This window comes from Carcharhinus amblyrhynchos, chromosome 2 (genome assembly GCF_965287045.1).
Source record: "Carcharhinus amblyrhynchos chromosome 2, sCarAmb.v2.hapA, whole genome shotgun sequence".
NCBI lineage: Eukaryota > Metazoa > Chordata > Chondrichthyes > Carcharhiniformes > Carcharhinidae > Carcharhinus > Carcharhinus amblyrhynchos.
Genome location: NC_137325.1, coordinates 51123677 through 51148780, shown reverse-complemented (window position 1 = coordinate 51148780; position 25104 = coordinate 51123677). Strand labels below are relative to the sequence as shown.

Genomic DNA, 25104 nt, shown 5'->3' with positions numbered 1-25104 from the left:
CTTTATAATGGTAGCAATGGGCAGGTTATTTTGATGGCTACTTTGTACCTCAAGGGCTTTTTTCCCCGTGTTGCTAATGGTACTGTATGTACTGAAGCTCTAGCTCTACTTGCACCCAATGATCTGTATTTGCGTACAACTGGTGTAAATGATTAAGTTCTTCACATCTACATCTAAATAGTAAATTTAAATTCTTCTGAAAGTCTGAATAATCTTTTTCTCCCAGTTAGCTGAAGTGATACTTTTACAAGTATCAAGCAGAATCTCTGATCATTTTACACTGTAATATTTTGAGAATGTGTTAAATTAACATTAAAATGTGTGTTTTTGTTGTATGAAGGTTGAATATTGAAGTGGTTTTCCTTTCTGCCCAAATTCATAGGTTACTTAAATTTTTTGTGTATGGTAAGAAATCCTGTTTTAGGAGATATGAAGTCTGCTTAAAAGAATTGATACTGATACAAATAGAACCATTTAAAAACAAAAAAAATCAACAGGTTTTTGCATAATGACAGCAAAGCCATAAGCATAATTTTCACACGTTGTCTAGCAAGGGAGAGATGTACCCAGTACAAATCGGCAGGGTCTAGGGGAGATCATGGTTCAATGCTGAGTTCATCCAGCTTAAGCAGCCAGGGACTGACCTGCTGTCAGGCTGACAGTTACGATTTTTTAAAAGCCAATCTTTAGGTCACTGCTGCCTCCGATCTTTGGGCAGCCTCGTGATTCTGATTTCTCCTTTTTTAAACGAATCAACCACAAAGTTGCCTGAAGGTCAGCTGAGGCAGAGCAGTAATTAGAGGAGTAGCAGATGTGGGAAAGACAGATCTGCTCCTCCACTGACAGACCCTGCTTCTCCCATTTGTGTAATGGCCTCTAAATTGTTCTAATAACCTTCATTGAATATAACTTATTTTTAAAAATTAATTACCACAGGATTTATTTATTCAGCTCAAGGGGAGAAAGGGTTTTTGTCTGTAATTATATCAGCCGTAGTGAGCTAGAGGTGGATGAAGGTTAATATGGAGATGTCTGCAGGGACAAGAGGTAAAACAGCAAAGATTTCTTGGGCTCTCAAATTGCACAGTTACCCTTTTGGGAGGAGGTAGGGGGAGAAGAGTGGTTAAAACTGCTGCAATAGAAACTGGTCTGTTAATGTTCCAATAGAAACAGAATCAGATAAATAATCACATTTTTGAACATAAAATAAAGTTAAAATAGAACTAAAAATCTTCAGTGAACAGTATTAGATGACATCCTCAATGGTGCTTCTGTTGGCATAAGTCATTGTTTGGACACTTATTCTAAATCATTCGGGTTTACAGCAGCACAAATTCACCAGCCTAAAAAGTTAAGATTTTACTCTGCTCTTTTGAGCTGAAATGTATGTAACAAAGCAGAAACACTACAACTGCATGCAGTAAATCTGTTAAATTCGACAACTGTCATTTCTAATGGCCTTTTTTTTAATATGTTGCAGAATTTTAATCTAACCTTTTTTGCAGCAACTAACATTTATCAAAGCTTCTACTCTCCATTATAACAATATTTATTTAGGAAGTTTAAGATAATACATTCTGCAATAGCAGAAACAACGTTTGCTGTATTAGTAATGATATTCATTATAAAGCAGAGCAGATCTGTAGGTGTGATTGTACTCCTGAGCATGTTCTTTCAACCCTTTCATTTTATCTCCCCTTGCAGTTGCCAAAACTTGTTGAAATCATTCTTTTGGGAAACCACAATGAGATAAGTCAAGAAGATTGTGCTTTCTGTTAGTCATTACTCACTCCCAACCTTGCTGCTGCTCCAGAGACAGTGGCTGAGATTTTCCAGCTGCGTTCACCCCAGGAATTTTTTCCTTTTGTTCCATCTGCCTCTCACCATACCCCACCCCCCTGCTCCCCAAACAGCATACTCACCATCACTTTTAAACCTCTGTTCAGTTTCAAATAAGTCGTATTTGACTCTAAATGTTATCTCTTGATTCTTTTTCCACAGATGCTGCCAGATCTGCTGAGTTTTTTATTACTTTGGTTTCTATTTCAGATTTTAGCATCACTTACATTTTGTATTAACTTGCTACTGTTTGCTTGTTGCTCAATAAGTTTGAGCTGCAACTTTGTCATTTCGCCAAACCAGCTATTGTTTCCAACCAGATCCTAAACTGAAAGATTACAACAGTATGCTTGTGTCGGAGGTGGTCAGGTATTAGAAACCTCCTCTGTCTTTAACAATATTACAGGCAAAACCCCAGTAAAGTCTTTATACTGGATAAAAGCAAATTACTGCAGATACTGAAATCGGAAACCAAAACAGAAAATGCTGGAAAATCTCAGCTGGTCTGGCAGCAACTGTAAGGAGAGAAAAGAGCTGATGTTTCGAAGCCAATTGATCCTTTGTCAAAGCTGAAAGGACAAAGTGGGAGATACTTATACTGGAGGATGGGGGCATAAACAATGAATCATAGCCACAAAAACAAGGGGAAAGACTGCTAATGGCGGTCCATAGAGAGAATAAAAGGTCTGAATGGCCAAACAACTGCGAAACTGAAATCAGAGGGGAAGGTATGACAGATGATGGGGGGGGAGGGCAGGGGGGTGGGTGGAAAGGATAAAATGGAGAAAAGGGGAAGCAAAGGAGGAAGGAAAGAGTGGGGGGGGGGGGAGAAAAATAAAGACAATGGGATCGAGGTGAGGTAGAGCTATTCATTTGAAGTTGCGGAATTTGATATTGAGACCGGAAGACTGTAAAGTGCCATTCCTCCAGTTTGCGTTGAGCCTCACTGGAACATTGCAGCAGGCCAAGGACAGACATGTAGACATGGGAGCAAAATTGTGTATTAAAATGGCAAGCAACAGGAAAGTCAGGGTCATGAGTGCACACAGATCGAAGGTGCTCACCAAAGCGATCACCCAGTCTACATTTGGTCCCTCTGATATGGAGGAGACCACATTGGGAGCAGTGAATGCAATAGACCAATTTGAAAAAAGTGCATGTGAAATGCTACCTAACCTGGAATGAGTATTTAGAACCTTGGATGATAAAGGGGCAAGTGTTACACCTGCGATTTGCATGGGAAGGTGCCATGTGTGATGGGAGAGGTGTTGGGTATAGTGGAAGAGTGGACTAGGTCATCCTGGAGGGATGAGTCTCTGCAGAATGCTGACAGAGGGATTGGAGGGAAGATGTTTGGTGGTGGCATCAAGCTACAGTTGGTGATAATGGTGAAAGATTATGCTTTGCATACGGTGGGGTAAAATGTGAGAATAAGGAGGACTCTATCCTTGTTCTGGGAGGGAGGGGAGGGGGTGAGGGTCATGGCGCAGGAGATGGACAGCACGCTGTTGAGGGCCCTGTTGACAACTGTAAATAAGAAACTATGGTTGAGAACAAAGGAACACACATTAGAAGCTCCACTTTGGAAAGTGGCATCATTGGAACAAATGCGAAGGAGGAAAATGAGCTGGGAGAAAGGAATGGAATCTTCATAAGATGTAGGGTGTGAAGAGCTGTAGTCCAGATAGCTGCAGGAGTCAGTAGACTTGTCATGGGTATTGGTAGATAGTCTACTTCCAGAAATGGAGACAAAGGTCAAGGAAGGGAAGAAGTGTCTGAGATAGACCAGGTGAAGGTAATGGAGGGGTGGAAACCAGAAGCAAAGTTGATGAATTTTTCCAGGCCTGGACGAGAGCATGAAGTGGCACCAAAATAGTCATCGATGTACAGGTAAAAGAGTTGTGGGAAAGGACCTGGATAGGCCTGGAACAAGGAATGTTCCACATACCCCCTAAAAAGACAAGTGTAGCCAGTACCCATTGCTATACCTTTGATTTGGAGAAAGTGGGATGAGCTAAAGGGTGAGTTAAAGGAGAAGGGTGGCACAGTGGTTAGCACTGCTGCTTCACAGCTCCAGGGACCTGGGTTCAATTCCTGGCTTGGGTCACTGTCTGTGTGGAGTTTGCACATTCCCCTCATGTGTGCATGGGTTTCCTCTGGGTGCTCCAGTTCCCTCCCACAGTCAAAAGATGTGTGGGTTAGGCTGATTGGCCATGCTATAATTGCTCCTTAGTATCCAGGGAGTGAGTAGGTTGGAGGGATTAGTGGGTAAAATATGCAGGGATATGGGGGTAGGGCCTGGGTGAGATTGTGGTCAGTGCAGATTCAATGGGCCGAATGGCCTCTTTCTATACTATAGGGTTTCTATGATCTTCTGTGAAGTTGTTGAGAGAGAAAACGAGTTGAGCCAGGTGGAGAAGATTGGTGGTGGATGGGAATTGTTCAGGCCTCTATTCAAGAAAGAAGTGAAGAGCTCTCAGCCATCCTGGTGTGGGATAGCGGTGTAGAGATATTGCACATCCATGGTGATTAGGAGGCGGGGCTTAGGGTTGTGACCTGGAAGCTGTCAATATGAGGCAGGGCATCAGAGGAATCCTGGATGTAGATGGGAGAGAGAGAGGTTGGAATCAAGATAAGAGGAAATCAGTTTGATGAGGCAGGAGCATTTGGATACAATGAGCCTACCAGGGCAGTCCTTTTTGTGGATTTTGGGAAGTAGGTAGAAGCGAACTGTCTGGGATTGGGAGACGGAGATTGGAAGCCATGGGGGGAAGGCATCCACAGGAAATGAGGTTGGTAATGGTATTGGAAACAATGGCTTGATGTTCAGTGGTGTGGTCATGGTCGGAGGGGAGGTAGGAGGAAGTAACTGAAAGTTGGCGCTCAGCCTCTGCAAGGTGTTTACAGTATTTAATCATTATAAGGCAGCACAGTTGCTCAATGGCTACCTCATTGCCAGGGAACCGGGTTCAGTTACAGCCTTGGGTAACTGGAGTTTGCACGTTCTCCCCATGTCTGCGTGGATTTCCCCTCAGTGCTTTGGTTTCCTCCAACAGTTCAAAAATGTGCAGGTTAGGTGGATTGGCCACACTAAATTGCCCCTTGATGTCAGGAGGATTAGCATGGTAAATACATGGGGGGTACAGGAATAGGACCTGGGTAGGATTATTGTCATGCAAGCTTGAAGCCCTGAATGGCCTCCTGCACTGTAGGGATTCAATGATGCATTCCTGATTTCAATAGAAAAAAATCAGGGCACTTAGTGTTTTGTATTTCTGTGCTAAATTTGGTAAGTTGACATCTCTGCTGCATTTGTAGCACGTGTTCAGGGCTCTGGGAGTTTAATTTCACAGTTGCTGAATCTGAAGCAAAGTGCCACTTTTTTTAACTGCAATATTGTTCTGAAGGTCGTGGCCTGTAATTGATACACATGATGTGTCATTATGGGACCACTTGCTGAGTTGTGGGAAGATGGTGCAATATTTTGAATCCTTATCCTGTTTTTAGATTTGTCCATAGCTATTTTTCCTGTTGCAACTTGAAAATTATTTAGGGTCAAGTTTCATCTTTTACTGCCAAATGTACAAGCTGTGATTTATATCTGGACTTTCTAAACTGGTTTGTGATGGCAGCTGACAGCTATAGATCCTGAATTTCAGGTGCTGTGAGGGAGGAAAAAAACTTACAGGCCTATATGAATGACAGATGTGTTGCAGTAGATATTCGGTGCACGTTAAGACAATTTTATCTACATTTTTTAATGGTGTACTCATAACTAAATAAAGAGCTGAAGTAGTGTGTTGATTGATAAATGAGCAGAACATTTCAATTATTCAGCTATTATAATTAAAGCTGAGGTGAAGACAAGAGATGTGAAGACTTAATTTACGAACATATGAATTCGGAGCAGGAGTAGGTCACTCAGCCCCTTGAATGGCAGAGATGCTCAATAAGATCATGGCTGATCTGATTGTAACCTCAACCCCAAATTCCTGCCAACTCCCAATAACCTTTTACTCCCTTGTTAATCAAGAACCCTAAAAATGTTCAAAGGCTCTGTTTCCACTGCCTTTTTGAGGAACAGAGTCCAGAGACACGCAACCCTCTTGAGGAATAAATTTCTCCTTACCTCTGTCTTAAATGAGTGATCCTTTAGTTTTAAACAATGGCTCCTGGTTCAAAATTCTCCAGGTGGAAACATCCTTTCTACATCCACACTGTCAAGACCGCCTCAGGATCTTAAAGGTTTTGATCAAGTTATCTCTTAGTCTTCTGAGCTTCAGTAATCCAACCTTTCTTCCTAAGACAACTCATCCCTTCCAGTTATAAGAACATAAGAACATAAGAAATAGGAGCAGGAGTAGGCCATCTAGCCCTTCGAGCCTGCCCCGCCATTCAATAAGATCATGGCTGATCTGTTGTGGCTCAGTTCCACTTTCCCGCCCTCTCCCCATAACCCTTAATCCCCTCTCTTATCAAGAACCCATCAACCCGCTTCTTAAAAATATTTAGCGAGGCAGCCTCCACCACTTCAACGGGCAGAGAATTCCAGAGATTCACCACCCTTTGAGTGAAGAAGTTCCTCCTCAACTCCGTTCTAAACCGCCTCCCCTTTATCTTGAGGCTGTGCCCCCTAGTCCTACTGTCTTTTTTGAGCGGGAAGAGTCTCTCCACCTCTATCCTATCCATCCCATTCATCATCTTATACGTCTCAATGAGATCTCCCCTCATTCTTCTAAACTCTAACGAGTACAAGCCTAGTTTATTCAGCCTCTCCTCATAGCTCAATCCCCTCAACTCCGGTATCAGCCTAGTAAACCTCCTCTGCACTCCCTCCAGGGCCAAAATTTATTATTCTGGTAAACCTTCTCTGAACAGTTTTCAATGCATTCACCTTTTTCCTTAAATAGGGAAACTAACACTGTACACTCCAGATGTAGTCTCACCAATGCCCTGTATAACTGCCATAACCTCCCTACTTTTGTAAATAATTTCCTTTGCAAAAAGCCATAATATTGTATAGCTTTCCTAATTATTTGCTGTTACTGCATACTAGTGTTTTGAGATTCATTTACTAGGGCACCCAGATGCCTCTACACCTCAGAGCTCTGCAAGTTCTCACTATTTAAGTAATTTTTTTTATTTTGCCTGCCAAAATGGATGATTTCACATTTTCCCATATTATACTCCTTTTTTCTAGATCACTTACTTAACTCACTTAACTATGTTCCTTTGTAGCCTCCTTATGTCCTCTTCAATAATATACTTTCCTACCTATCTTTGTGTCATCAGTAAATTTAACAACCTTATCTTCATCACTTCATCCAAGTCAGAAGCTTTTGTGCTGATCCTTGTAGCACACTATTCATATCCTTCCAACCAAAAGAATACCCAATTATGCCAGCTGTTTCCTGTTAGCTAACTAACCTTCAGTCCGTGCTTATGTATAACCCTCTCAACCATGAGTTTTTATTTTCCGCAATTGTTTTTGGTGTGGCATGTTGTCAAATGTCTTCTGGAAATCTAAGTACTGTACATCCCTTTATTCACAACAAATGTGACTCCTTCAAAGAAGTCCAATAAATTGGTTAAATGTGATTTTCCTTTTATAAAACCACATTGACTCTGCCTGATTGACTTTTTCTAAATACCTTCCTAAAACAGCTTTAATAATGGTTTCTAACATTTTCCCTATGACAGATGTCAGGCTAACTGGCCTTCTGCACTGTAATATCTGTGCACCCATGCTTGGGAAACAAATCTTCCTGGCATTTGAAAGTGCATGTCTATCAACGTGCCTTTGGTTTAATGAAGCTTGTTTTAGGAAACTAAGCTTTGAGACTCAGCTTTCTGCATTTCTGTTAAAGAGTCCATTGGGAGAGTTGCCATCTGGGAAATTGCTCTTCCTAGGTAGGAAGGTTATGCAATTTAAATCAGTTGTGTTCCAGGAGATAGCAACATTCAAAATTCAAGTCAAAAAACCCTTTAGTTTTTGGCAACACTGTTGAATTTGTGCCTGCAGTTGTGTAATTAGAATCAAATATTGGTTGAGTCATAATATTTCCAGTCACATTTAGAAGCTTTGATGGTTAATGTATAAGATTTCTAGAAATTAAAAGAGCATTGTTAATTAGATTCGTATTGAGTAAATAATTTGCCTAGGGAAATTGAAGCAGAGGGGGGAGATAAATCATTGTTACTTTTGGAAGCAATGCCCTGAAAAATAATTTCAGATCTTAATAATACAATGCTTCAAGTTAGAAAAGTCTAGGGATAATTGAAAATGTAATTGCACAGTCTTCTCCAGCTTTTAGTGGATTTTCTGAACATTATTGTTCAAAGTTTCTTTGAACCGTGCAGTTGATTGTCATTTGGGCAGCTGTTGATGTGAGCCTTGACTTTCCTTTGAGCTTTGTGTTGTGTTGCCATCAAAGTTAATGTACTTGTTCCTCTTTGTAGATGCCATGCCGAAAGACTTTGAGCAGTACTATGGTCTCACCAAATTTGCACTAGGATTAAATGAAATGGAAGCTGATGAAAGATTGTGCCTGCCACGCACTGACACAAGATTTCGACCTGATCAAAGGTACTTGTTTAATAAATGCAACACGTCAATCAGCTGTGTTTACTTTCCTAACTGCAACTTTACAACTAGAGCACAGGTTACACAGTTCCTAGATAATTATGGATAAGCATGGCCATTCAGCCCATTTTTGATGAATCCAGAGCATTTCCAAAGTTTATCCCCCCTTTTTGTAGCATCTATTTGTTGCTTAAATGTTTTTGTTTCCAAAATACTATCCAGAAGTTAATTTGCTGTTTTGTAATAAATTTCAATGATATTGTGTTCAATTCTGGGCAGAACGCTTTAGGAAAGATGTGAAGACCTAAGAGCAGGTGCAGAAAAATGTCAGAGAATGGTCCCAGGACTGAAGGATTTGAGTAAGATGGAAAGGTTGGCGTCATTCTCCTTTTGAGCTGAAATGTTTGAGAAGAGATTTGATGGATGGAGATGTTCACATCATGAGGTCTAGTCCGAGTAGTTAAGGAGAAACTGTTCCTATTGGCAGAATGGTGTAAAACAAATCATCACTTTGTGGGATCTAGAGTTGCATGCTTCTCCATAACTTCTCGTTTGCAACTCCCAATCTTTACCAGCTGGTTCTCAGATAATGCTGCAAATTTTTAACTGAGGTGAATGTTAATATAGCAATATTATTCTTTTTAAAAGTACAGCCATTATCATGGGGAAATGTTTTAACTCTGCAGCACCTGTAGTAGTAGAGATGTTTTTACATGCAAGGAAGCAGGGATTGAGTGAACTAATGGATCCTGATTGGTAACAAATGTTTTATTTGATGGTTGATTTCACTGACCATTTAGCTATAAGGAAAGGGAACTTGAACCAATCTACTTTTGGAAGAAGCAAAAATCTAAATTATTTGAGAAATATAGGGGAGGTTATTTTGGCAAGTTTTCCACTAAAAAGTTTTAAAATACACCAATTATAAGCATTTTTGAAAACAAAAAGTAATACATAAAATGAAAAGTCTTTTTTTTTAGGTAAATAAAATGCTAAATTACTTTCTTACAGACACATTAAATGTTGGGAAATGTCATGGTTGTTAGCACTGTTGCCTCACAGTGCAAGGGACCCAGGTTCAATTCCAATGTCGGTCAGTCTGTGGAGTTTGCATTTTCTCCCTGTGTCTGTGTGGGCTTCCTCTGGGTGCTCCGGTTTCCTCCCACAGTCCAAAGATATGTGGGTTAGGTTGATTGACCATGCTAAATTGACCCTCATGTCAGAAGAATTAATAGGGTAAATACGTGGGATTACGAGAATAGGGCTTGGGTGGAGATTGTGGTCAATACAGACTTGATGGGTCGAATGGCCTCCTTCTGTACTGTAGGGATCCTATGACAACATGGAACAGGAATACCAGAACTAGATAACATTTAATATTCATTTGATTAATAATGAAGAATTTTATCCCCTTCAATTGTGCTTCTTTATTAGCCTCATTTTAAAAAATATAATTTCTTTTGGTTCTGAACAGTTTGCACTTTTAGAAAAGTTATTTAGCTATAGATGGAAGGTAACTGCTACCCACGAACCAGAGGGCACAGGTTTAAGGTGATTTGCCAAAAAATGGTGTTAACATCAGGGAGAACTATTTTAATGATATGAGTGGATATAATCTGGAATTTGCTGCTTGAAAAGGTGGTGGTGGCATTTTAATCATTGCTTTCAGAGGGGAATTCAAACTTCAGGAGAAAATATTTGCAGGCTTAGGGCACAGGGGAGTGTGACTAGTTGAACTGTTTTTACAGAGAGCTGGCACTGGCTACAGCACAGCTATTCAGCTAATCTATGATTTTTATGATGTATATTATAATAGAGCAGTTTGAATTATTTTCAACAACGGTTGTTTCTCTGACAATTTGTTTTAAGAGCCCCTCATGAGAAGGCAGAGTGAAGTACAGTACTCTTTTTCACTGAGGGAAATATTTATAAACAAGTTATGATGGAGCTTGCAGCAGCTATTTACAATTTAGGATGGTCAGGTTTGTGAAAAATCTGCAATCATCTACCATTTCTGCAACAAGAGCTTTGAAGAAGCAGTTACACACAAAGGTGCCTGGGGATGGTGATGAATTAGTCATGGACCTGACTTTACCTGAACAATTTTGGTAATTGTTTTGATTTTTTTTATTGTCACATATATTAGTATACAGTGAAAAGTATTGTTTCTTGTGCGCTATATAGAGAAAGCATACCGTTCATAGAGAAGGAAAGGAGAGAATGTAGAATGTAGTGTTACAATCATAGTTAGGATGTAGAGAAGGATCAACTTAATGCGAGATCGGTCCATTCAAAAGTCTGATGGCAGCAGGGACAAAGCTGTTCTCAAGTTGATTGGTTTGTGACCTCAGACTTTTGTATCTTTTTCCTGATGGAAGAAGGTTGTAGAGTGTGTCCAGGGCGCATGGGGTCCTTAATTACGCTGGCTGCTTTTCTGAAGCACCAGGAAGTGTAAACAGAGTCAGTGGATGGGAGGCTGGTTTGTGTGATGGACTGGGCTTCATTGATGACTCTTTGTAGTTTATGGCAGTCTTGGTCAGAGCAGGAGCCATACCAAGCTATGATACAACCAGAAGGAATTAATTGGCAGAATTAATCTTTCATAAACTTGTTTTGAGGAATAAAATGATTTCAAAGTTTTAGAGCACTTTTGTCTAAAGCCAAAATATCAATTTTGGGAAACTTTTGAATTAAGCCCTTACAGAAAGCTTTTTTCTCCAAATTTATCCCAAATGTTAAGTATTAGTACTGTACTAAACAAGGGTTATTTTGTATTAAATTTTATCAGAAGTGATGAACTCTCAACTTACAATCTCCATCTTCTTTGTTTCTGAATCTAAGTTGCTTTAATCACTAATGTTTTTTAATAAATAGTAGGATTGAGCATTGAAGTGCGGACCCCAACTATTATTTTAATTCTAGGAGGTTCCCTGGATAGGATCCAGTGAAATGTACAAGAGAAAAGTAATAAAAATCCAGTTGTTCAGGTCCTTGCTCAGGCTGAGCATTCCCCATCACCTTCAGTCCCATTCAAGACTGCTAACACTAAATGGACAACCTGTCCTGGGAGCTCTGATATCCCTGGTCCTGAAGAGAGCTGGTGTAATGCTGTAAACCAATAAACCAGAGGATGTAAGGCAGACAGACTGCCACTGAACTACATGTGCTTGAAGGGAAAAGGCCAGGGGAAAACATGAATCCTCTTTTCATGCTCCCAGCACCAACCCCACATATGTTGCATGTGTGCAAGTGTGCATACTTTTAAAAATAAATTAATTGGTCTGCTCAGCAATGAAATATTTTCCTTTGTTTGAAAATCACTGGACCACATGTGTTTTAAGGGAAAAGGCCAGGGGGAAACCTGGATCATCTCTTCACGCTCCCACCAGCACCTCCCTCTGTTGCCCACAAAAGCCTCCTGTTCTAACTCTAATTTTAAGATTGTAACCCATTATTCTTGATTTCCCCTGCCCCAATAATTAATTTCACCATATCGACCTCAGTTAAATTACCCCTCACTTCTATAGGCAAAGGAATCGAACCATGTTTATGCAATATGTCCTTATAATTTAACCATGTAAGGCCCAGTATCGTTCTGGTGAATCTGCACTGCACCCTCTCTGAGGCCAATATGGGTGCAATGCCCTAAACAGAATGTAATTCTCCAGATGTGGTATGACCAAGGCGCTATACAACTGAAGCATAATCTCTGCCCCTTTCCATATCAGACTCCTTGAGATAAGGGTCAATGTTTTATTACCCTTTCTGATTGCTTTTAGTACCTGTCTGTTGGTTCTCCTTAGTCTTTTACTGTTTTTAAATCCTTACCAATAACAAGAAACACAGAATTATCTTCTTGAGTCCAAAACAAATAGTCTTACATTTGCTCCAGTTGAACTTCATCAGTCATTATGCTGCTCCCTCACTTAATTTATCTGTTTGTAGTTTCTTGCTCCCAATGGCAATACCTACTATTACCACTACAGTATAGCACCCCCTCATTGTCCATCCTTCAAAAATAGGGTCATCTGCAAACTTAGATATATAACTCACAATTATTTCTTCAGTTATTAATAAATATAGTGAAAAGGTTGAAGCTTCATAACAGATCCATGGTAGCTCTGACAAAGGGTCATCTGGACTCAATGGCGGCGTGGGCTCGTTGGGCCGAAGGGCTTGTTTCCCGGGCTGTTTTTGTTCTTTTTGTTCTTTGGACTCAAAATGTTGGCTCTATTTTCTCCTCACAGATGCTGTTAGACTGCTGAGATTTTCCAGCATTTTCTGTTTTTGTGCCATGGGATCACTTGTCTCATCCCATCAACTGAAACATACAAATATCCTTTATCCCCATTCTGATTCTTACCTCCCAACTAATTTCCAACCTAAGTCAGAGACTATCTCCAATTTAGTGCATTTTTGCTAATAATCTTGGTGTTGGAACCTGATTACATGCTGGCTTGAAGTCCAAGTAGTTATCACCTTTAGACACTCCCTGTATAATTTATTCATCAGTTCAAAGAAATCAACCAGATTAGTCTGACCTGGTTCATTCTAGTTTTCTGATTCAGACGTTTTTTTCCCCAAGTGTTGAATCACACTCTGATTATAATCACTTCCCCATAACAGATGTTACAAAATAATTCAATAGTTTGCTTTTTTAAAATGTTTAAAATTTTGTTAAAATGTTTTTTAAAATCTTGCATGCTTGAACATCGCTTCATGCAGGCATTGTCTAGAAATACCAGTTCTACCACATAACATTGGTAGACATAAATGATGTTGTAGCAACTGCATATAAACATTTTATATCAAGAGAAAATGTGCAATTTGTTTGTTCCCCTAGCTTGTTAATACAGATCCGCCCAAATGCAGATTTCTCTAGAACTGTTACTAATATATTCTATTTGCATTTTAGGCACACTCTTTGCTTTATTCCACAATTACTGTGACTCATACAGTCCGTAATGTAATGCACAATAGCAACCATTTTAATTTGTGAAAGCTAAGTAGCATGATTATGTCTGAGTAGATATCTTAAATTGAAATTTAGAGATATTTGTGAAAGACCTCTTAGGCAAATCATTGCGATGTGTTGTGTTGCCAGTTGTAGCAGAGAAAACATCGCCGTAGTAGTAAACTATAATATCTTAGGAAAGACTGAATGCACTTACAGATTTTATTTAATTTTAAAATCTGGTTTCTTTGATAAATAACTTGGACCATGTTTAGTTTTGCTTTTTTTTCTTTTTGCTGATTTTCTGTGCACTCCAGCCTCCAATACACCAAGAAACAAGTTTATCAATAACAAAACTCTCCCCATATTTTTTGCATTTGTACGTTAAGTTTATACTGTAACATTTACTGTATTTCTTTTTGTTTGTTGAGTCTACCAACTAAGTTTTAAAAAATGGAATTCAGCCTGGAATGTGGGTGTTTCCAGCAAAGCTGTTTTTGATGAGCCTTCAGGGGATGGACAGCAAAGGTGGTGTTCTGCTTCTTGAACTACTAGTCATGTTTCTTTGCAACACCCACTTGCTAGACCCAGCCCTTATGAATCATCACGTCACCACCAGCAGAAACAACTGCTTTTTCAATTACAACCTGGAGAGTAGCTAAGGAAATCCTCCTGGAGATGGTGTGGTTTGGACCTTCCAGAGGAACCCCTGACGTGGTTTTTGTTGCCCAACGAAAATAAGCGAAACGTTGAAACCCCTCATTGCGTTCATCGACCTGATCAAACATTTGACTCAGTAAATCACAAGGCTCTGTGGCTTGTGCTCCAAAGATATGGATGTCCAAGAAACTTCACTGCAATCCTGCACTTGCTTCATTTTTAATTTCAGCTGCTTAAATGTCAAAATTAAACTGACCACTATAAATGTACATAATCTAGTTTATGGATGACGACTGTGCAATAAATTTTCAAGCCTATCTCGATCTCTTCAATTCTAGTAGGAAAAACTCAGCCTGTCTTTGAATATTCCCAAAACAAAACTCATTAACTCATACCTGGTCAGCCACCTTCCAGATGTATTGAAGAAGAGATTCTGAAATATGTTGAGCATCTTGGCAATCATGTGTCTCAAAAGGTAACCATTGACAAGGAGATCCAACCCCAGATCAGCATGTGTTTGACAACAAAGACTTCTGCAAATCAACGAACGTCCCAATATACAGAGTACTTGTCATCAACACACTCCTGTACTGCAGTGAGACCTAGATTGCATCAGTGACGCACGAGTGCTAAGAAATCTCAACAACTGTGTCTTTGCTACATTCTCCAGGGTCAATGGAAGGACTTTTCAACAAATTCAATGGTCCTTCTCTTTAAGCATTAAGGCAAAATTGCAAAATCAACTTCATTGGACTGGAAACTGTCTGGATGGCTGAAACCTGTCTTCCAGCCATGCCTTGTTTTCTCAATTCTCAACTAACCAACATTCTAGGGGAGGGCAAAGGAAATGTTTTAAAGATGCTCTGAAGCTTTCCTTGAAATGTGGCCATATTGACATTAATGACTTGGAGGGGCTTGCTACTAATTATTCATAACAGTGACAACTTGTCCATAAGCTGTATCATAATTAATGCCAAATGCCCAATGATGAGGCAGAGCGGCAGCAAAAAAAAACAAGTCCTGCACACTCGGTCCCACTAGTCCATGGGATGCCCTCCCCCTGTTCCCAAAGGTTTGCAGGTTGTGAATCAGTCTGTTGAGCTCCATGAAAAACTGTGGCAGAAACTCTCAACAGTTGACAATTGAGGAGAATTGGATGAAGAGGATTAGATAGGGTGTTAGCGAAACTGAACCTATTTTGTTTGGATGTTGCTTGTATTTATTGAGTTCTTTGAATCCTGTCAAACTACACCTAAGATTGTGCAAGGTGATTGAAAAAGAATGAAACCTTTTGGGAATATCTAGTTGCAATTTCATTGGTGTGAATCATTTTTTTAAAAATTAGCTTCATTCTGGGAGTAAGCCCAGAAGCGCGCACATCCCTTTAGGACGCAGAGAACATGTTGGAAAGCAGAAGCCAGATGACAGAAATGGCCCTTTTAAAAGGAATTTGCTCTTGCTTTTCTGTAGTTTAGCTCCACCTGCTGAAACCTCAAGGAATAGTTTTTAAAAAACTGTTGTGCAAAACTGTTCTACAAACTGAAAGGAGATAAGAACATAAGAAATAGGAGCAGGAGTAGGCCATCTAGCCCCTCGAGCCTGCCCCACCATTCAATAAGATCATGGCTGATCTGTCGTGGCTCAGTTCCACATTCCCGCCCTCTCCCCATAACCCTTAATCCCCTCGCTTATCAAAAACCCATCAACCCGCGTCTTAAAAATATTTAGCGAGGCAGCCTCCACCACTTCAACGGGCAGAGAATTCCAGAGATTCACCACCCTTTGAGTGAAGAAGTTCCTCCTCAACTCCGTTCTAAACCGCCCCCCCTTTATCTTGAGGCTGTGCCCTCTAGTCCTACTGTCCTTTCTGAGCGGGAAGAGTCTCTCCACCTCTATCCTATCCATCCCATTCATCATCTTATATGTCTCAATGAGATCTCCCCTCATTCTTCTAAACTCTAACGAGTACAAGCCTAGTTTATTCAGCCTCTCCTCATAGCTCAACCCCCTCAACTCCGGTATCAGCCTAGTAAACCTCCTCTGCACTCCCTCCAAGGCCAAAATATCCTTGCGTAAGTGCGGCGACCAAAACTGCACACAGTGCTCCAGCTGCGGCCTCACCAATGCCCTATACAGCTGCAGCAAGACCTCCCTACTTTTATATTCAATTCCCCTCGCTATGAAGGCCAGCATCCCATTAGCCTTCCTGACCACCTGCTGCACCTGCAGGCTGGGTTTTTGTGACTCATGCACAAGGACCCTGAGGTCCCTCTGCACCGTCGCCTGCTGCAGTTTTTCGCCACATAAGTAATAGTCCTTCCTACCATTATTCCTACCAAAGTGGACCACCTCGCACTTGCCAACATTAAATTCCATTTGCCATTTCCTGGCCCATTCGCCCAGCCTATCTAGATCCTTCTGCAGACTCTCCACACCCTCCGCACAATTTGCCGTTCCACCAATCTTGGTGTCATCAGCTGATCAGAACTAATGGAAAACTGCCTCAGAGCGAATGTCCTGAAGCACAAAATTATTCGCAGTTAGTATGAAGTGGAGCTGAGCTGTCACAGTACACAATTTCGCCATTCTATTATATATTTTATGTGATATCTTGTTTAGTTTCTTCACAGTTTATGAATTTGTCTGCCATTTGGATTCTGAGGTTCAAACCAGCAGGATGGTAATTATAACAATGGCTTGAGTGGTTCTTAGCCTTAAGAATACTGGCACATCAGTTTAGTGAGTGAATTATAATCTGGAGCAATTGGTACAAAGATACCTAGGGTCTGAAAGGGGAAAGTTGTAGAAATACTGTGGAAAAGGCTGTGTAGATTGGGCTTTAAACCATCCCAATGTCTTCAAATTGTAAAGGTTTTAGTTATCTGGAGCACAAAGTCCATTTGTATGATAATTGCCAACTGTACTTTAAACCATCCACACCTATGAACGTATAAGTTAGAAACAGGAATAGGCCCCTCAGGCCTGTTCCACCATTTGGCAAGGTCATTGTTGACCTGACTGTGACCTCCCACCTATTCCCAATACTCTTTCACCTTTTTTATTTACTGGATGTGAGAGTCGCTGACTAGGACAGAATATATTGTCTTTGCCTAATTACCCCTTGAGAGGGTGGTGGTGAGCTGCCTTGAACAGCTGTAATCACTGGTGTAGATACGACACAGTGCTGTTCGGGAGGATGTTCCAGGGTTTTAACCCAACTACATCTTTACGCGTCAGAATGGTGAGTGGCTTGGACGGGAACTTCCAGGTGATGGTGTTCCCAACTTTGTTTGCCTGACTTTGTCCTTCTAGGTGGTAGTGTTTGTGGGTTTGGAATGTGCTGCTGAAAGAGCCTAGGTATGTTCTTGCAGTGCATGTTGTAGTACTGCTGCTTCTGTGCATCATTGATGGGGAGGGTGTGGGCGTTTTGTGGATGGGATGCCAAACAATTCAGCTGCTTTGTCCTGGATGGTGTCATGCTCCCTGTGTTGTTAGAGCCACACACATCCAACTAGAGAAGAGCATTCTATCACACTCCTGAATTGTGCCTTGTAGATGGTGGACATGGTTTTGGGAGTCAGGAGATGAGTTAGCCTCCAGAGGATTCCTAGCCCCTGACCTTTTCTTGTAGCCACGGTATTTATATGGCTAGTCCAATTCAGTTTCTGGTCAATAGTAACCCCCAGGATTGATAGTGAGGTATTCAGTGGTGGTAATGTCATGGGATGATAGTTAAATTCTCTCTTGTTGGAAATGGTTATCGTCTGACACTTGTGTGACATGATTGCTACTTGCCCAGTTGTCACCCCAAGCCTGAATATTGTCCAGGTCTTCCTGCATTCAGCTGTGGACTGCTTCAGTATCTGAGGAGTAGTGAATAGTGTTGAACATTGTGCGATCATCAGCAAGCATCCCCATTTCTGACCACCTGACGGAAGGAAGGTCATTGAAGCAGCTGAAGATAGTTGGGCCTTGCATACCCTGAGGAACTCCTATAGTGATGACCATTAAATCATTGTCAATTGTCATAAAAGCCCATCTGGTTCACCAATGTCCTTTAGGGAAGGAAATTTGCCACCATCCCCTGGTCTGGACTACATGCAGCTCCAGACCCACAGCAATGTGATTGACTCCTAAATACCCTCTGAAATGGCCAAGCAAGCCACTCGGTTCAAGGGCAATTAGGGATGGGCAACAAATGTTGGCTTTACCAGCGACTCCCATTCTTTAATGAAAGAATTTTTTAAAAATTATTGTAGGAGTTGCATACCCTGAGGAACTCCCGATTTAGGAGTCAACCATCTGGAGTCGCATGTAGTCCAGACCAGATGAGGACAGCAAATTTCCTTGCCAAAACAGACATTAGTGAACCAGATGGGTTGTTACCACATTTGACAATGATTTAATAGTTATCATTAGATTTTTAGTTCCAGATTTTTAATCTGCCATGGTGTGATTTGAACCCAGTTCCCAGAGCATTGCTCTGGGTTTCTAAACAACTAGTCCAGTGACAATGCTGCTTCAGCTTTGCCAGTGCTCCTTAGTGATCAAATGTTGCTTTGGTATTAAAGGCAGTCATTCTCATCTCACCTTACCTTTGGAATTCAGCAACTCTTTTGACCTATGCTTGAACCAAGGCTGGAATGCTAGTTAATGAGGGAGTTTAAAAAAATAGTGATAACCCTACATTTTTTATACTCCATTTTTCTAGTTTCCCCACAATAGAATTGATATCTTGTTCTCAGTAGAGCACAGGGAGCACATTTGCTGTCTTTGCCAGAGTTGATATTTTTGCCACTTTTCCTCTTTTGAGATCATAAAGACATGAGGAAATAATAAACATCAAGCATAGCAAATATTTTCCTCAGAAAATAATAAATTTTTGTCATAAAATTATAGAAGTTACTCCAAAAGATTACGATCATCTTTGTGTTCAAATGATAGTTCATTTAGAATGTATGGTTTCAATCTGATCTAGGTATCTCACAATTCATTATTGCTCTTTGAGGATCAATTGGTTCAGTGCTACACAAATAAGTTTTAATATCTGAGAAAAAAACTGACTGCCAGTTAATGATAGTGATAAATGTTGAAGTACTTGAAGCTATTTACAAGGTAATTTTGTGTGTCTCATTGATTCTTCGAAATTGCAACATAAGGAGGCTCCTTGTGCAATTCAGTGCAACTCTTTACAGTAATGTCTTAATCACAAAAGATCATTAGAGTGTCTCAATTTTTATTGTTATACTTTCTCAAAACATTTCTTGAATTGTACTGTAAACACTTTGTTTAAAATGTCACTAGATATCTGGAAGAAGGTAATATAGAGGCTGCAGAATCTCAAAAGGAAAGAATTGAACAACTTCAAAGAGAGAGAAGGAGAATTCTTGAAGAAAACAACATGGTGCATCAGCCTCAATTTTTTAGGTATGTTTGCTGTTTTGGTTTAAGTGTATCATAAATTAGATTGGCACCATTTGTCAATTAATCTTTCACACTATCTACAGAAAACATTATCACAGGACTTACTTGAAATAAATTTTCAGCACTAAGGCCACTTTGTAATCTCTAAACCAATGAGCTTGTAACATCTGTGAAATTAGAAAGAATATACTAATTTGCCTTTTTCTTGGTAACTACAGAAAGTTATACAATTCCAAGATTTTTTATTAAGCAAATGAATTTGTTGAAAAGTTTATTTGTAGCCAATTGCTAACCATACTTTATTTGGGTTGAAATTGCAGCAGATTAACATGTTCACAAGAGTTTCTCTGTCTACAGTTTTAACAAAGATATTTCATTCATTTTAAAGAAGCTGGTTAAAGACTCAATTCCAAGATGAGCTGTCTTTTCTTCAGTCTCAGACTATTTCCAAATTAAAAACACTTAAGTTATAAAGTAAGCTATTTATGAGGTGGCCTTACTAACAAGTGCTACTATCACAAACAATTCAATAAAGTGGTGTCAATATTTCTCTTTTATGGTCAAATTGTTTTAATGTGCAAAAGTTTTGCCATTTGCTATTATGTGGAAAAGAAGTTGCTTGTGACACTTCAATTCTGCACAGCAAATGGTACAGTCACTGTGAAGAGTGTGCTTATTGAAAATCTTATGCTGCCTGTTAAAAAGAGGTAGTTTTGATTATTGTGTGGAGAAGTTTAATAAAGCTTCTTAATCAGATTTGTAAAAGTATTTCTCATATGCTTAGCTGTTATTTTTTTCAAAATGTAGGTTTTGCTGGCCAGGCCACGTTTATTATTCTGAAAATGAACTAATGTAGACATTGAGCTATTGCAATCTTTCTCTCTACCTATATCCTTGGAGTTTTTGCAGACTCTTGTAGTAATGCTGTTAAGTGGAGATGTTCAGGATTCTTCTTCCCCAAGCAGCTGTACAGGATTGTCAACACATATCCAAGTCAAGGTGGTGTATGACTTGATATATTTCCATGATGTTGCTATTTTTATCATTCTTTTGTGGTGAAAGGAACTGGAAACTGCTTCTGCAGTATATCCAGCAGATATAGTTCACACCAGCCAAAGTGGATCAGTGTTAAAATGCCCTATTCAGCTCAGTGGTGGAGTATTGATCAAGCAAACTACTGTATCCTGGATGATGTTGCAGCTGCATTCTTAAGAACATAAATAGGAGCGGGAGTAGGTCATTTGGCCCCTCAAACCAGCTTTAGCTGAGCTGAATGTGGCCTTAAGTCTAATAACCCTTGATTCCCTTGTTTGTCACAAATCTGTCTAACTCAGCCTTAACTATATTCAATGACCAAGGCTCCATTGCTTTTCAGAGAGAGTCCAAGGTCATCATTTTAAAATAAATTCAAACACAACAGCTATTTGATTTAAAGCATTTTCAGGAGATAGGTTTCCAAAAATTAACAGCCCCTTAGGAGTAAATGCATCCTCATCTCCATTTTGAATAAGGGATCTCTTATTTTGAAAGTAGTTCAAGATTCTGCAATGAGGAAAACAGCCTTTCAGCACCTACACTGTCAAACCCCCTCAGAATCTTATGTTTCATAAAATTACACTATTATTCTGTTCTGAACTCCAATGAGTATAGGCCCAACCAGCTCAACGCTTCCTTCATCACAGGAGTCAAGCTAGTGAAGATTCTCCAACCAATCTACAATGCATGTATATCCCGCCTTAAATAAGGAGACTAAAACTGTACACGATACTCTGGATGTAATCACACCAATGTCCTGTACGGTAGTAACAAGATTTTCTTGCTTTTATACTCCATCCCCATACAATAAAGAACAACTTTCTGTTTGCCTTCCTAATTACTTGCTGTACCTACATGTGAAAGTTTTGTGTGAGGATGCCACAACATTCTGCTGTGTATCTATTGAAATAATGCACTTTTCTATCCTTCTCATCAAAGTGGACAACCTCACATTTCCCTGCACTTTATTTCACTGCCAATTTTCTCCCTGCTCATTTAAACTATCTATATCCCTTTGAAGACTCCTCCTTACAACCTGCTTCTTGTATCATCAAACTTGGCTGCAATACAACTGGTATCTTCATCCAGGTCATTAATGTAGATTGTAAATAGTTGAGACGCATAGTTATAATTTGCAAAGTTGTTGTAAGTGACCCATTAACACCCAACTGTTCCCTGTTGGCTAACCAATCCCCTATCCCAATCCCCTAAGGGACAGGAATGGTTGTTGCAGGTTCTGGGGTTCAGATGTTTCAGTCAGAGCAGAGAAGGTGGTAGAAGAGGGGGAGGCGTGGCATAGTTAGTCAAGGACTGTATTACGGTGGCAGAAAGGACGTTTGATGTGGACCTGTCTATTGAGGTAGTATGGGCTGAGATTAGAAACAAGAAAGGAGAGGTCACCCTGCTGGGAGTTTTTTATAGGCCTCCAAAAAGTTCCAGAGATGTAGAGGAAAGGATTGCAAAGATGATCCTGGATAGGTGTGAGAATAACAGGATAGTTGTTATGGGGGACTTTAACTTTACAAATATCGATTGGAAAAGCCACAGCTCAAGCATGTTAGAGGGGTCAGTTTTTATCCAATGTGTGCGGGAAGGTTTCATGACAAACTATGTAGATAGGCCAACAAGAGGTGAGGCTACATTGGATTTGGTACTGGCTAATGAACCAGACCAGGTGTTGGACTTGGAGGTAGGTGAGCACTTTGGTGACAGTGACCACAATTTGGTTACGTTTACCTTAGTGATGGAAAGGGATAGGTATATACTGAAGGGCAGAAGTTATAGCTGGGGGACAGGTAATTATGAGGCTGTTAGGCGAGATTTAGGATACGTAGGTTGGAGTAGGAAACTGCAGGGGCTGGGAATAACTGAAATGTGGAGCTTATTCAAGGAGCAGCCACTGCGAGTCCTTGATAAATATGTACCTGTCAGGCAGGGAGGAAATGGTCGAGCGAGGGAACCGTGGTGTACTAAGGAAGTTGAATCTCTAGTGAAGAGGAAGAAGGAGGCATGTAAGAATGAGACATGAAGGCTCAGTTAGGGCACTGGAGAGTTACAAATTAGCCAGGAAGGAGCTAAAGAGAGTGTTAAGAAGAGCTAGAAGAGGACTTGAGAAGACTTTGGCAGATAGGATCAAGGAGAACCCTAAAGCTTTCTGTAGGTATGTCAAGAATAAAAGATTGGTTAGGGCAAGATTAGGGCCAGTCAGAGACAGTAGTGGGAAGTTGTGCGTGGAGCCTGAAGAGAGAGGAGAGGCACTAAGTGAATGTTTTTCATCAGTGTTCACGCAGGAAAAAGTCAATGTAGTCGAGGAGAATACTGAGATACAGTCTTTTAGACTAGATGGGATTGAGGTACTTAAGGAGGAGGTGTTAGCAATTCTTGAGAGTATGAAAATAGATGAGTTCCCTGGGCTGGATGGGATTTACCCTGGGATTCTCTGGGAGGCTAGGGAGGAGATTGTAGAGCCTTTGGCTTTGATGTTCATGTCGTCATTGGCTACAGGTATAGTGCCGGAAGACTGGAGGATAGCAAATGTTGTCCCCTTGTTCAAGAAGGGGAGTAGAGACCATCCTGGGAATTATAGACCAGTGAGCCTTACTTCTGTTGTGGGCAAAGTTTTGGAAAGAATTATAAGGGATAGGAATTATAATCATCTGGAGAGAAATAAATTGATTCGAGATAGTCAACATGGTTTTGTGAAGGGTAGGTCGTGCCTCACAAACCTTATCGAGTTCTTTGAGAAAGTGACCAAAGAGGTAGATAAGGGTAAGGCGGTTGACGTGATGTATATGGATTTTAGCAAAGCGTTTGATAAGGTTCCCCATGGTGGGCTACTGCAGAAAATGCAGATGCGTGGGATTGAGGGTGATTTAGCAGTTTGGATCAGGCATTGGCTAGCTGATAGAAGACAGAGGGTGGTGGTTGACGGGAAATACTCAACCTGGAGTTCAGTTACAAGTGGTGTACTGCAGGGATCTGTTTTGGGGCCACTGCTGTTTATCATTTTTATAAATGACCTAGATGAGGGTGTGGAAGGATGGATTAGTGAATTTGCTTACGATACTAAAGTCGGAGGAGTTGTAGACAGTGAGGATGGATGTTACAGTTTGCAGAGGGAATAGATAAGCTGCAGAGCTGGCAAATGGAGTTTAATGTGGAAAAGTGTGAGGTGATTCACTTTGGTAAGAGTAACAGGAGTACAGAATATAGGGCTAATGGAAGGACTCTTAGTAGTGTTGACAAGCAGAGAGATCTCGGTGTACATGTGCATAGATCCCTGAAAGTTGGCACCCAGATTAATAAGGTTGTTAAGAAGGCGTACAGTGCGTTAGCTTTTATTGGTAGAGGGATTGAATTTTGGAACCGTGAGGTCATGTTGTAACTGTACAAATCTCTGGTGCAGCCACACTTGGAGTATTGTGTACAGTTCTGGTCGCCGCATTGGAAAGGGTGCAGAGGAGGTTTACCAGGATGTTGCCTGGTATGGTGGGAAGGTCTTATGAAGAAAGGCTGAGGGAATTGAGGTTGTTTTTGTTAGAATGAAGAAGGTTAAGAGGTGACCTAATTGAGGCATACAAGATGATCAGAGGGTTAGATAGGGTGGATAGTGAGAGCCTTTTTCCTCGGCTGGTGACGCTAACACGAGGGGACGTAGCTTTAAATTAAGGGGTGGTAATTATAGGACGGATGTCAGAGGTAGGTTCTTTACTCAGAGGGTAGTATGGGCGTGGAATGCCCTGCCTGCAGCAGTTGTGGACTCGCCAACTTTTAAGGGCGTTCAAATGGTCAGTGGATAGACATATGGACAACATTGGAATAGTTTAGGTTAGAGGGTCATTAGATTGGTTCCACTGGTCGGCACAACATCGAGGGCCGAAGGGCCTGTACTGTGCTGTTATGTTCTATGTTCTATCCATACTAATAAACCCCAACACAATTAGCTGCTCTTACCTTGTGGCGTACCCTTTTATGTAACATCTTGTCAGTTGACTTTTGAAAATCCAAATGCACCAGATCTACTGGTTACATTCTCAAGGAACTCTAATAAATTTGTCAAACATGATTTCCTGTTCACAAGACTCTTAATTCTACTTGATTGTGTTATGATTTTCTAAATGTCTTGCTCCTACATCATTAATAGTGGATCTAGCATTTTCCCAGTGACAGATGTTGGGCTAAATTTCCTACTTTCTGTTACCCTCCTTTCTTAAATAGAGATGTTGAATATAGATTTGTGGTTTGCCAACCTGCTGGGACTTTACAGAACCTAGGAAATTTGGAAGAATACAGCTAATGCATCCACTATCTCTGTAATATTTAATTTAGAATGCAGGCCATTAGGTCCAGGTGACATGTCAACCGTTAGTCCCATTAGTTTTCCTCATATGTTTTTGCTCTAGTGATGTTCAGTTTCTTCCCTGCATTTTGCCCCTTGAATTCTGTACTGTTCTTGGGGTCCTTTTTGCATCATCTGCCATGGAGACAAATACAAAATCATCTAGATGAATAGTAAATACTCAATCATGCTCCTGACTTAAACCTTGTGGACTGAGACATTGAGAGGTCAAGAGATAGGCCACTCAGTAAGAATACTCAGCCTCTGCCT

General features: G+C 40.5%; 1 protein-coding gene across 3 annotated transcripts in view; it reads left to right on the top strand.

The window, feature by feature from the left end:
* osbpl3b (oxysterol binding protein-like 3b) overlaps positions 1–25104 on the top strand; it is a 189864-nt gene that overhangs the window by 162522 nt on the left and 2238 nt on the right. For all 3 annotated transcript variants that reach the window (XM_080205471.1, XM_080205481.1, XM_080205461.1), the window contains 2 exons: positions 8299–8425; positions 19341–19463. In XM_080205471.1, the coding sequence (XP_080061597.1) occupies positions 8299–8425; positions 19341–19463 (250 nt within the window). The remainder of the gene's footprint in view (positions 1–8298; positions 8426–19340; positions 19464–25104) is intronic.